Source organism: Rutidosis leptorrhynchoides, chromosome 11 (assembly GCF_046630445.1).
Source record: "Rutidosis leptorrhynchoides isolate AG116_Rl617_1_P2 chromosome 11, CSIRO_AGI_Rlap_v1, whole genome shotgun sequence".
NCBI classification, from domain to species: domain Eukaryota; kingdom Viridiplantae; phylum Streptophyta; class Magnoliopsida; order Asterales; family Asteraceae; genus Rutidosis; species Rutidosis leptorrhynchoides.
Window position 1 is genome coordinate 339,696,267 of NC_092343.1, and position 13,804 is coordinate 339,710,070.

Genomic DNA, 13,804 nt, shown 5'->3' on the forward strand with positions numbered 1-13,804 from the left:
CGAATAGCAAGGTTAAAAAAGAACACAAACCCAACCTGATTAACATAATGAACACTCTTACATAAAGCAAAACTAGTATTTCAATATATGTGCGATAAAGGTAAAGGTTAATTACCATCAAGGTTGAAGAAATCGCTTCTCAGGGAGAACTTGGCTGAGGCTTTGGAAGGAGTTCTTGGCAACTCGAGGGAGAACTCGGATGTTGACTAACGTTGACTTTTAAATATATAAATAATAAACTTTAAAATATATGGTATATAGTGCAGATATTTAATGAAAACATTAAATAAATTAATATAGAAGGTTTAACGTGTATATTTAAATAGAGTAGAGAGTTAGTTTGGCAAACACAAGAGGCTAAAAGTTAAAATCAAATAAAAATCGCAGCTCTCAGTTGACCGAGTTTTTAACCGATTTTCCGGTTTTTTACCTAGTTTTTCTGATTGTATCGTCATTGACCGAGTTGACTCGGTCGTCACCGATTTTTATGCCAAGTCAGGGCCCAAGAGCTCTGCATCGATTTGAAACCGATAATTCCCCAAGTTGATCGGTTTCCATAGGTTAAACCCATGCAAGACGTCCAACAGCCCTATATAACAACAAATAATTGTTAAAGTTTTATGTATCACAAAAAGATTATAAGTTATGATTTATTAAATTACAAAACTTACTTATAATCTCCAGGCAACTCTATGGACTCTCCTCCTTTCAAGGAATTTAAAATGTAACCTCGCTTATAGAGAGGGTAAATGATAAACAACGTTCAAAATGTATCTTGTGAGATTAGATCTGAGTTTAAAAAATGCGCACCTCTTTGATTTACTTAACCCAATTTGAATTTAATGACACGTCCTGAATGAATGAGGATAAACATATTATTAATCTAAACTAACATTGATACCCAACGAAATAGTATAAAAACTAATATACTTACATTGAAAACCATGTGACAATTGATATGTCCAACCAGCCATTCGTCATTAATTGCATAATCTCATCGGGGATAATTGTGAAATAAGGATGTTGGTCTTCACCAAACACTACTTCAAACGTTTCCACTGCATTTGAGTTCTCTCGTTTCATACAATGGTCAAAAAGTTGTCTCACACAAGGAGGCCTCTTTTTAAACTGTGAGGGTACATAATGTGCAACTTCCCTGTTTCTTTTTTTTTTCTTTTCTTATTCTATGTTTATTTTTGATGCACTCTGGTTCGACACCAACATCTGTGTTGTTTTAGATGCACTTTTGTTCGTCACCAACGCTAGTGTTTTTTAGAAGAAGTTCCTTCATTTCCCGACCTAGATATCGTTGCTTTTTCAGAGGGAGGCTATTAACATGTTCAACAATTTGTATGTGAGTTGTTATCAATACAAAGTCTAATCACAAACAAAACCAAAATGAACAACCACCAAACAATATCACAAGCTGTGATATTGAGACCAACACATCTGACAAGTACTATACAAGTGGAATATAAAAACAGAAAAGACAAACTTAGTACCATACAGTTAGTTCAACCAAAACAAAACAGGAAGTCCAAATCCTACAGATTTTTTAAGTACAAACGTAATAATAAGTGACTTATCTGGTATGGCTTATGGTTCAGGTTCCCTACAGATATTTTCAATTTATTTATTTACAGTTTTCAGTTTAGGTTCCCTACTTATTTGTTGTTGTAAGAATGTGCAAGTGCTTCCTGCTTATCTCTACAAAGTTGGAGGGCTTGTCATGACAAAGGATGAAAGATGAGTTGCTGGTGGGCTAAAGACTTTAATGGACTATGTTGTTGGACTAAAAGTTAAAGCTTATTGGACTTATACATGGACAAGGCCCAAGACCCATTTTTATTTAGAAACAGTATAAAAGAATTTTCTTAATCCTTTTATCATATAATAACTTATTCATTCGATATTCATCTGCTCTCTCTCTATCTCTTTATCTCACGATTAGGGTTTTCATCTTATTTGGTCATCTACATCATCACCTTGAGGTGTAGGGTGTAGTTTGATGTTCTTGTGATTGAATATGTCTTAAATCAATTGTGATTCTGTTTGCTGTAATAGTTTAGAGAGATTTTGTTTCTGCTTGTGTATTCTGTCAAACAATTGAGATTTTCTGGTTATTAGTGAATTTTGGTTATTAGTGAATTTTGACTTCTGTGATTGAAGTCTTCTTATGGTTCATATGGTATTGGCTAATTTTTTACAGATGAAGATGTCTACTTAGTTTCAAAAACATCAAAATCAGTTTGATTATACAACTCCTACCCTCCAAGTGTAGACAAATGGTTGTTTGATCAAGTAACAAGTGATAATTTTGACCAAAATAAGTGCAGGGTTTGATCAAGTGAGCCTAACTTGATAGATTAGGCTATGTTCTATTTTATCCGTTAAAAACTAAGAAAAATAAATTGCTTAAAAGGAAATACATATATCAAATATTCTAAAAAATGTATTTTTCAACCATAACTAGTTTGAAATCTTTCTATGGGTGTGTTTGGCGCGTAGCTTATTGGAGCTTATGGAAGCTTATGAGAGCTTGAGCTTATGATTTTAGTAAACTCCAAGTCATAAGTTTCGTTTGGTAGACAAAAAAAGTAGAGCTTATGAAAATCATAAGCTCTGAAAAAATAAGCTACTTATAGTATCTTATGAAAAAAAGTAGAGCTTATGAACTGAAAAATAAGCTCCAGCTAGTTTACCAAACATTTATAAAAAATAATAAGCTCCAGCTTCAGCTTCAAAAATAAGCTCCAGCTCCTGCTATAAGCTCCAGCTACTTTCGTCCAAACACACCCTATATGACGCTACAAGGTCACGAAGTCCTAATGTCGCACTTGATGGCCTTTTCCACCAATGTCAACAAATATTATACAAAACTTATATTCACACCAACATAAGATGATCAAGTAACATCACTACATCGGGGTACTTGATAACTACCATGTTGAACTAGAAGTGCCAGTAACAATCACAAGGGGACAGGGTCTCACTACTACAAAGAATAAGCAAATGAACCTCTTTTTTTTTTTTTTTTTTTTTTTTTTTTGAACCGGTTTTACAGTAGGTTCATTTGGGTTGGGGTTCTAAAAGTGTAGAACCGGTTTATCTACGGCTTCCTTTGTTGGAGAAAAAGACCCCTTGTTAATACAAAACCAGTTTCTTTTCTGAACCTAATAAACATCTTTTTAAGTTTAACGGGTTTCTTTCGTAACAAAATAAACCCGTTTTAAATATATAACTGGTTACGATTCTTTATAATTGAAACCTCTTTATACCAAAAAACCGGTATTTAAAGTGTATATATATTTTAAAAAATTCAGCTACTTTTACGGTATTCAATATTTCAAAAACATGATATATATCTATCTTTTAAAACATGCTATTCAATATTTTAAACAAACCACTGACATAATAGTCTTCTAATTTGTAGTTTAGCTCTTGCTTTTGTTCACTCTGTTCATGCTATTTCGGTAGCAGTTGTTTTGGTTGAAGTTAACGTGAGTTTGTGACATTTACTTGTTTCAAGCCTGTCTGGTTTATTTTGTATGTTTCGGTTAAGGTCCTTTGTTTTCAATGAAGGTATCCCTTTTTAATGGTATTCGTTATTTAGCAACAACAAAAAAAGTAGTCTTCTAGCTTCCGTCATAAACATACAAGATTCTTCAAAATATAGTACATAATTCTATAATTATGATCTAAACTACAATAACTTGCAAGTAATACTAATAACTTACTTCTAAACCAAAATTCTCTCTCTCTCTCTCTCTCTCTCTCTCTCTCTCTCTCTCTCTCTCTCTCTCTCTCTCTCTCTCTCTCTCTAACTTGTGCTGATCATTTAAAATAAGCTGATGCTTCCATTTCATAATATAGTATTCACACTTGCATTCTCCCTTTTGTTGTTGACACTACATTTTGATTAAAAGTAATCAATCATTAAACATATACAATCAATAGTGAATACATCTGAACATTTTATATGAATGTTCGAAGGATCACACTAGATTTCGCACACACAGCTAAACTACATACATGGAACACAACATACAACAGCAGAATAATAAACCAGCAGGCTGTTGATACCCCATATATGCTCGGGTTTGTAAGCCAATCAAAGCTCATCAATTGTACGGAGTATAACGTTTAAAGCTAAACGACATTGTAATTTAAAAACTACTCGACCCAAGCTCATCAAACTTCTCCTTAATTGTAAAAAAGGGGTTGGTTCCCACCCAAAAAAACAGCTACCCACTTTAAAAAGAACCATTTTCTACTAAAATCGATTCTTAATAGTAACTAGTGGAAATGAATAGCAAGGCTGTTAAAAGTAGGGGTGTGCATTAAACGGTTCCGACCACGAAACCGACCAAACAAAATTGATTTGGTTAAAGTGGATTGACTTATTTGGTTTTGGTTTGATTTATTGGTTTTATCCAAAAATATTTATGGTTTTCGGTTTGGATTTGGTTTGTAAAATTAACATTTGGTTTCAAATCGAAAAACCGCAATATACTTTTATTTATATTATATATATTAAATATTTGTTTTATTTTATTTTGGATTTTAAGTATGGGTTATCTTTTATTTATTCTTGTTTGAGTTTAATGTCATTATTGGTTTAGTTGCATTTTAACAATTAAATTTGTTTATCAATTACTCCGTATTATGAATTTTTTATACCTGAAAACTTAACTGCCGCTAGTTTCATTTTTATTTGTGCTACTCAGTTCATTGATATAGTTTTGATTGAATATATGGGTTGTATATTAATGAGTTGCTTCTCGTATTGCACGCTTAGCATGAAATATTTTAATTATATACTTATAGTTTAATCAATAAAATATGTTTGCTTTTTTTAAAAAAATAATACACACTTTTTATCTAAAAGTTTTAATTTAGTTTAACCAAAACCAATCCATGCAAACCGATTCTTATTTGGTTGGATTTGTTTGGTTTTGCCAAATATGGTTTGGTTATTGGTTCACAAAAATATTCTGGAAAACCGAATAAACTAAACCGAATAAACCACGTAAACCATAAACTGACCGAACGAACACCCCTAGTTAAAAGTACATAAACTCATGATCAACATAATGAACACTCTTACATAAAGCAAAACTAGATTTTAATATATGTTCGATAAAGGTAAAGGTTTGTAGGTTGAACCCATGCGAGACGTCCAACAACCCAAAATAACAATATATAGTTGTTAAAAGTTTTATGTATCACAAATCACAAATATATTATAAATTATAATTTATAAAATATAAAACTTACTTATCTATAATCTCTCTTTTAACGATCTATGATATTTTGAAAAGATTTTATCAGATATATACATAATCACAAATGTAATATAACATAAAAGCATAGTAGAATACACTACACACTCTTGAAAATAAGGTAAGATGTAGTAATACTTATTTTAAACTGGAGTTGTTGCCTTTTTGATATAATCAATTGCCTTCTCGCAAGCTTCGGTACATATGTCTTGTCAAATTAGATTTGGGTTCAAACTAGTTGCGGAGCCCTCGCTTCGCGCCGGGTGCTCCGTTTTGAATGCGAGTTAAAAAAAAGTCTTAATCGATTTTGTAAAAAAGAATTTTTTTCGACATCTAACATTGAACGTTGTTCCTTTTGTGAAAGTTGCTTCTTTTAGCGTTCGTTTTTTTTAAAGTTAGTTAGTCTATTTTGTAAAAAAGAATGTTTTTCGATATCTTTTGGTAGCATTGAAGGGTTGTTCATTTTATGAAAGTTGCCTCTTTTATCGTTTGAGGAAGAAAAAAGAGAAGGAAAAAAAAAGTTAGTTGATTTTTTTTGTAAAAAGGAATTGTTTTCGACATCTTTTGTAACATTGAAGGGTTGGTTCTTTTACGAAAGTTGCTTATTTTATCGTTGGGGCCAAAAAAAAGTGAAATGACAAAAATACCCCTGATTACTATTGATGAATAGTAAAACAGTGTTTTGTCTATTAGTATATATAGAAATACGCGCACCTCTTTGGTTTCTTATCCCAATTTGAATTTTATGACACATCTTGAATAAATGAAAATAAACACGTTATTAATTATTAATAATTTAAACTAACATTGATATTATTAATTATTAATTTAAACAAACATTGATACCCAACGGAAGAGCATAAAAACTAATATACTTACATTGGAAACCATGTGACAATTGATATGTCCAACCAGCCATTCGACATTAATCGCATAACATCATCGGGCATAATTGTGAAATAAGGATGTTAGACTTCACCAAAGACCGAATTGTCAACTTCAAACGTTTCCCCTGTGCATTTGGGTTCTCTCGTTTCATCCAATAGTCAAAAAGTTGTTTCACACAAGGACTCTTTTGAACTTTGTGATGGTACATAATGTGCAACTTCTTAGCACGAGTCACCCGTCGAATGCGTCTGAATCAAACGAGGGACTAGACGGGAACGTATATAAATTGGATGTAGAACAACTTTTTGACCATTGGATGAAACGAGAGAACCCAATTTTTGACCATTGGACTTGCGGCCCATCTGGGCAGAGACATCAACCCAGATCATCCACAACTTCTTTCTCTATTTTTTTTGCTGATTCCATGTTTATTTTAGATTTAGATGCACTCTAGTTCAGCACCAACACATGTGTTGTTTTAGATTCACTTGTGTCCGTCACCAACGATGGTGTTTTTCTAGAAGTTCCTTCATTTACCGACCTAGACGTTCTTCTTCGACATCATCACCAAATCTACGAGTGGCGAGGTTCTGCAAAAAAAACGAAAGCCAGGTGGTTGACCTGGAGTTTGTACTCTAGCAGACAGAATCGTACGCTCATAGTCCACATCATCATGTGTAGGGATTGATCCTTACAATACAATTTCTACATCTAATATCAGATAGAGAAGCGACTAGAAAAAGAATTTGCAAGGTACCATTATCATATTCTTCATATAAAATGCGGGACACATCTGATGCAACCAACCAGAACCTTGTATCTAATTCGATGTATATTATCCTAATTCCTAATCACATTTAAAAAAAAAAAAAATATTACAAGTCAAGAAAAACGAAACATAAACTACAAAAAGAATATTAATCCTAACCTCTTATATGTGAAGTAGTTCTTTCTTTTGCAACTCTCAATGAAGTAGCGTGACTTTTCTTGGGCAAATTCAAACATAGCTATTAAAAATTTTGTATGCGAGTCGTTATCAATACAAAGTCTAATCACAAACAAAACCAAAATGAACAATCACCAAACAATATCACAAGCTGTGACATTTAGACCCAAGGTTGTAAAACTCGCGACTCGGGGAGTACTCGGCCGGAGGTTTTTGAGGAGTAATCGGCGACTCGGGGAGTACTCGGATGTTGACTTTTGTTGACTTTTTAGTTTTTAAATATAGATATATATATATATATATATATATATATATATATATATATATATATATATATATATGATGTAATATATGTTCCAAAAATGTATATATGTTGCTTATATGCTTGATTCAATACAAATTGACTTTGTATGAAACTTAAATAAGCATCATTAGCAATTTTAAACATCAAAAAAACATCAAATAGCATCAATGTTTACATCAAATAGCAAATACAAAATACATGATACAAAGTTTGAAAGTTACAAACAACGGGTCATAATAGAGCATGTTGTTCTTGAATCATGATCAATCTTCATCAATATCGAATTCCTTATCATGTTCATAATGTTGTTCACGAATTTCAACTCCATCCGACTCATACTCAATCTCTTCATCTACTTCGAGTTCCCCCCCACTCGCCGAGTCGAATTCTTCGAAAAGTTCCCGCGGCCGTCTACTACTTCTTCAAGGTTCATTAGCTCCCTTCAAACCCGTAGCCTCACTAATCAACTCATAAGTCAATCCTTCATCAATAATCCAATCTTGCGCCTCAGTTGCAACATCATCATGCGATACAAGTACATCACGCCCTGCTCGTTCCTTTCTTCTTTCATTTTTTTTCATTAAATTAGCATTGAATTGAACATAGACAAGACTGTTCACTTTTTCTGCCTCGAGCCTATTTCTTTTTTTCGTATGGATCTACAAAGTTAAAATAACTAATAAGCCAACAAATAGTTTAAGTAAAAATATAACTTAAAAAAAAATAGATTACTAAACACTAAAAGTCACTAACCGCTTCGAATGTGCTCCAGTTTCTTTCGCAACCCGATGAGGCGGTGGTTAAAGAAAGTATCCTAATTGCAACTTTTCTCAAATTAGGAGTTGAGGCACCATAGCTTGCCCACCAACTCGCTACAATTAAAGATATATTAAATTGGCACTAGCAAACAGTAGCAAACATACACACTTATTAAATCTACAATTCAAGAAAATAAACAAATAACGCATTACCTGGATTAAATTTAGAATCGTTCACCTCACATCCTTTAATTGCAACTGTCCGACCAAACTTCCCTTCTTTACTCCTGTAAATTGGCAACTCCAAATTACATATTGTGTTGCATCTCATGATCTTCAGGAAACATTTGCTCAACAACTTCAACAACCGCATCATTCGCACGTTCATCAAGTAGGATACTTACATCGTTATAAAGATAAAACGGGTTCAAAAAATAAGCCGCCAAGTGTAGGCATGTATCAAGTCTACCTTCCATCTTAGTTGATATGACTTCCATGATGGGCTTATATTTTTCGTAATTATTGTTGAAAACTTCTCTAATTTGTTGTTGTGCCTTCTTAAGCTCACCATGTAAGAAACCCATGGAAGGCTTCCAATCGGCATCTACCATCCTTAAGACTTTGACTAAAGGTTCAAAAACACTTGAGCATCTTGCCACACCGGCCCAAGTTTTGTCGTCCATCACCAAAGATTTAACTTCAGTCCCTTTCTTTGTCTTTGCTAAGCTACACTTTTCCCATTTCTCACTCAAAAACATGTGTCTTAGTTGTGTCTTCTTTTCAAGTAGACTTTGCAAAGTAAGAAATGAGGAAGCAAATCTTGTAACTCCCGGTCTTACAATATTCCTCTTTTTGGTGTATTTCCGCATTAAAGCCAATGACATATGATGGGAATAGATGAACACCGTTATTTTTCTTGCTTCTTCTAGTGTCTTTTTGAAGCCATTTTTTCCCCCAATACCTTCAAGAATAGAAACTTTTAGCTTTAAATTGTTTTATACACATATAAACATATGCACATATATAATATATATACTTTAATACTTTAATAATTATAAACTTATAAACTTATTACCTTCAAGCATAAGGTTAATTGTGTGCGCCGAACAACATGTCCAAAATATTGTTGGTCGTTTCACCTTCAACAACTTTGCCGCTCCCATATTATTAGCGGCATTGTCGGTCACAACTTGAACCACATTTTCGGGACCAACTTTTTCGATGCACATCTCAATATATTTGTATATGTAATCGCTTGTGTGAGCTTCATCCGAACACTCTTTTGAAGTCAAGAACACGGTACCCAAACTCGAATTAGCACATAAGTTCATGATGCTCCTTCTGTTTCTATCGGACCATGCATCCGTCATAATGGAGCATCCACTTATTTTCCAATCATCTTCATACCTTTTCATGCGGGTTTTTGTTCTATCAACCTCTTTCTTTAATAGAGGTTCTCCTAAGTGGTATCTTGATGGAGGTTTACCATTAGGTCCATGATGACCGGCCGCCTCTAATATACATACGAATTCATCATTATCAACTGCATTAAACGGAACCGCATGCTGATAAGCCCACCTAGCAATATAAGCATCTAAACGATCCGCACTTTCTTTTCTCATAACGCTATCAAGATTGGTTTGTTTACTCTTTCCTTTATCAAAAGTTGTAAACCTATCAATGGGACCGTAAGAACGTTGTGGCTTCGATCCTCTAACGAATTCTTCACTCTCATCAAGGTCAATGGGGCTTGTCATATCATTCCTTACCTCCATTCTCACAGATACATCATGATCTTGTTTAACTTTCTTTTTAGCACCAATATCATTAATAGCTTTTTGACATTTTGCTATATCCTCTTGGGTGGCTTTAGAGCATGATGCGACATTTCCTGTTACCTGAGCAACATGCTGTTTCAATCTATGAATACCACCCGACATAACCTTGCCGCAAATCTTGCATTTCACTTTTTGTAAATTATTCTTGTCAGTCAAAATTGCATAATCCCAACCAACATCACCCGATTTCCTCTTGAGATCATTAATAGCAGCAGTAGAAATCGTTGATTGATCCGTAGACGCTCCTGCCATTGAAAAGTGAATATACTAAACCTAAACAAAAAACATACCACTTAGCTTGCTAGCTCAGTTAAACACTTAAACAAAATACAACAATACACAAATTGTAATATAACAGACTAACAATTGTAAACAAGTGACAAATTGATATACAAAAATTGTTAGCTCAGTTAAACAAAATACAACAATACACAAATTGATATACAAATTGATAATTATATACAAAAACCGAGTACACTGAGTCATATTGATTAAACAAATATAAACATGAGACAAATATAAACAGGAGACAAATATAAATTGATTAACTAATTGATTAACAGATATAAATTGATTAACTAATTGATTAGTAACATTAGTACACTGAGTCAAAATCAAGAGACCAAATATTCACACACAAAAAAAAAGATGATTCGATTAAAATTTATAAACAAACCTGAATCTGTTGAGAACTTGAGATAGAAGAGGAAGAAGAGTAGTCGACCTTGTTAATTGTTGAGTGACATGTCCAATTGAAGAAGAGGAAGACGAGAAGAAACCCAAGAAATAGCAGCGTCAGAGAAGAAAGAGGAAGAAACGTAGGCGGAATAGAAGAAAAAGAAGTGTCGCTGTGAAGGAAACCCTAATTATTGAACGTATTTCAATTTTTTAGAAGAGTTGACTTTTGTTGACCGAGTTTTGGCCGATTCTTGTACCGAGTTCTCGTTTTCTGCCTTCAGCCGATTACTCGCCGATTACTCGGCCGAGTTGGCCAACCTTGAGTAAAAGTCTCGTATAAAATGAACAAACTCTAAACACCTAACTAATTTTTTTTTTTTTGTTTTTGTAAAAGCAAGGAAATTGCATCTAAAAAAATCAAAACACAATGCATAGCACATAGTCTAGAACAGTAGCACACAATACCCAAAACATGACACACTAAATAACTAGCTTGAAACCAAAATATGGCATCCATATAACTCTTAACACCTAACTAATTTTTTTTTTTTTTTTTTTTTTTTGGAAAAGCAAGGAAATTGTATTTAAAAAAATCAAAACACAATGCATAGCACCTAGTCTAGAACAGTGACACACAATACCCAAAACATGACACTAAATAACTAGCTTGAAACCAAAATAAGTTTTAACTCATAAAAGTCATAACACCAATACTTAGAATCAATCAAGATTTTTAAAAGATACCTTCAAATTGACATTTCTGTCATGAACGTTCTTCTCCTGATCAGTCACAAATGAGAAAACTACCATGATCTCCTCCTGAGCAGATCTCATCACATACACATCACCGGGTACAAACTCTCTCATCTCAATCGGTACAAACGGGCTCTTAATACTCGTTAACCATTATGAGAACCAGACCTTGAAGTATTATCTTCACATCTTTGTGATGCAAAAGCAAGGCTGCATTAACCGGACAAATAAGTCGTCGTTTGGAATTTTGGTCGTCACAACAGTAGCGGTCGTCGTGTTCGTCAGCAGGAGGCAAATTGAACCATTTAGTTGCTTGGGAATTCACGTAGTGAGCTATCAGTATATGTGGAACTGAACTGATAAAAAAACAAAAAAGCATTTGGTGGATCAACAAGCAAGTTATATATCTATAAAATGTCCGGTTGGGATGGCAAAACAATTACTGTCAAAATCATTGACTAAAACTGTCTTTAAATATGTAACTTCTTTTTATGAAATCGAAATTACAAAGATGAAACAAATTATAGTATTAACTAGTTAAACATTACCCTATACACATTATTGATAGAATTAAAAAAAGGTTACCTGACATATTTCGATACACACAGGGAAAAATCAGGGAAAAATCAGAAAAATGGTACCTTACACTTGCGTACATGGGGCAATAAAGACGGGGACACCTAAAAATGTCTCCGTCCGTGATGGGTGGTAAGGACACTTGTTTGCAGTTGTGAGGTTCAAAAAGTGAAGAGAGGTTGACCACTATCGGAAAATTATATATATATATATATATATATATATATATATATATATATATATATATATATATATATATATATATATATATATATATATATATATATATATATATATATGGTCATAATCAAGAGGGAAATCAAGAGACCAAATATTCACACAAAAAAAAAAGATGATTCGATTAAAATTTATAAACAAACCTGAATCTGTTGAGAACTTGAGATAGAAGAGGAAGAAGAGTAGTCGACCTTGTTAATTGTTGAGTGACATGTCCAATTGAAGAAGAGGAAGACGAGAAGAAACCCAAGAAATAGCAGCGTCAGAGAAGAAAGAGGAAGAAACGTAGGCGGAATAGAAGAAAAAGAAGTGTCGCTGTGAAGGAAACCCTAATTATTGAACGTATTTCAATTTTTTAGAAGAGTTGACTTTTGTTGACCGAGTTTTGGTCGATTCCTGTACCGAGTTCTCGTTTTCTTCCTTCAGCCGATTACTCGCCGATTACTCGGCCGAGTTGGCCAACCTTGAGTAAAAGTCTCGTATAAAATGAACAAACTCTAAACACCTAACTAATTTTTTTTTTTTGTTTTTGTAAAAGCAAGGAAATTGCATCTAAAAAAATCAAAACACAATGCATAGCACATAGTCTAGAATAGTAGCACACAATACCCAAAACATGACACACTAAATAACTAGCTTGAAACCAAAATATGGCATCCATATAACTCTTAACACCTAACTAATTTTTTTTTTTTTTTTTTTTTTTTTGGAAAAGCAAGGAAATTGTATTTAAAAAAATCAAAACACAATGCATAGCACCTAGTCTAGAACAGTGACACACAATACCCAAAACATGACACTAAATAACTAGCTTGAAACCAAAATAAGTTTTAACTCATAAAAGTCATAACACCAATACTTAGAATCAATCAAGATTTTTAAAAGATACCTTCAAATTGACATTTCTGTCATGAACGTTCTTCTCCTGATCAGTCACAAATGAGAAAACTACCATGATCTCCTCCTGAGCAGATCTCATCACATACACATCACCGGGTACAAACTCTCTCATCTCAATCGGTACAAACGGGCTCTTAATACTCGTTAACCATTATGAGAACCAGACCTTGAAGTATTATCTTCACATCTTTGTGATGCAAAAGCAAGGCTGCATTAACCGGACAAATAAGTCGTCGTTTGGAATTTTGGTCGTCACAACAGTAGCGGTCGTCGTGTTCGTCAGCAGGAGGCAAATTGAACCATTTAGTTGCTTGGGAATTCATGTAGTGAGCTATCAGTATATGTGGAACTGAACTGATAAAAAAACAAAAAAGCATTTGGTGGATCAACAAGCAAGTTATATATCTATAAAATGTCCGGTTGGGATGGCAAAACAATTACTGTCAAAATCATTGACTAAAACTGTCTTTAAATATGTAACTTCTTTTTATGAAATCGAAATTACAAAGATGAAACAAATTATAGTATTAACTAGTTAAACATTACCCTATACACATTATTGATAGAATTAAAAAAAGGTTACCTGACATATTTCGATACACACAGGGAAAAATCAGGGAAAAATCAGAAAAATGGTACCTTAC

The 13,804-nt window shown here is 33.4% G+C and overlaps 1 protein-coding gene across 1 annotated transcript; it reads right to left on the reverse strand.

The window, feature by feature from the left end:
- Positions 1-7,842: 7,842 nt before the first annotated feature.
- LOC139875810 (uncharacterized) lies at positions 7,843-10,268 on the reverse strand. Its single transcript, XM_071863109.1, has 5 exons — positions 9,254-10,268; positions 8,524-9,139; positions 8,392-8,465; positions 8,174-8,292; positions 7,843-8,079 (listed from the first exon to the last, which is right to left on the reverse strand). The coding sequence occupies exons 1-5, from the start codon at positions 10,266-10,268 to the stop codon at positions 7,843-7,845; spliced, it is 2,061 nt and encodes a 686-aa protein (XP_071719210.1).
- Positions 10,269-13,804: the final 3,536 nt, after the last annotated feature.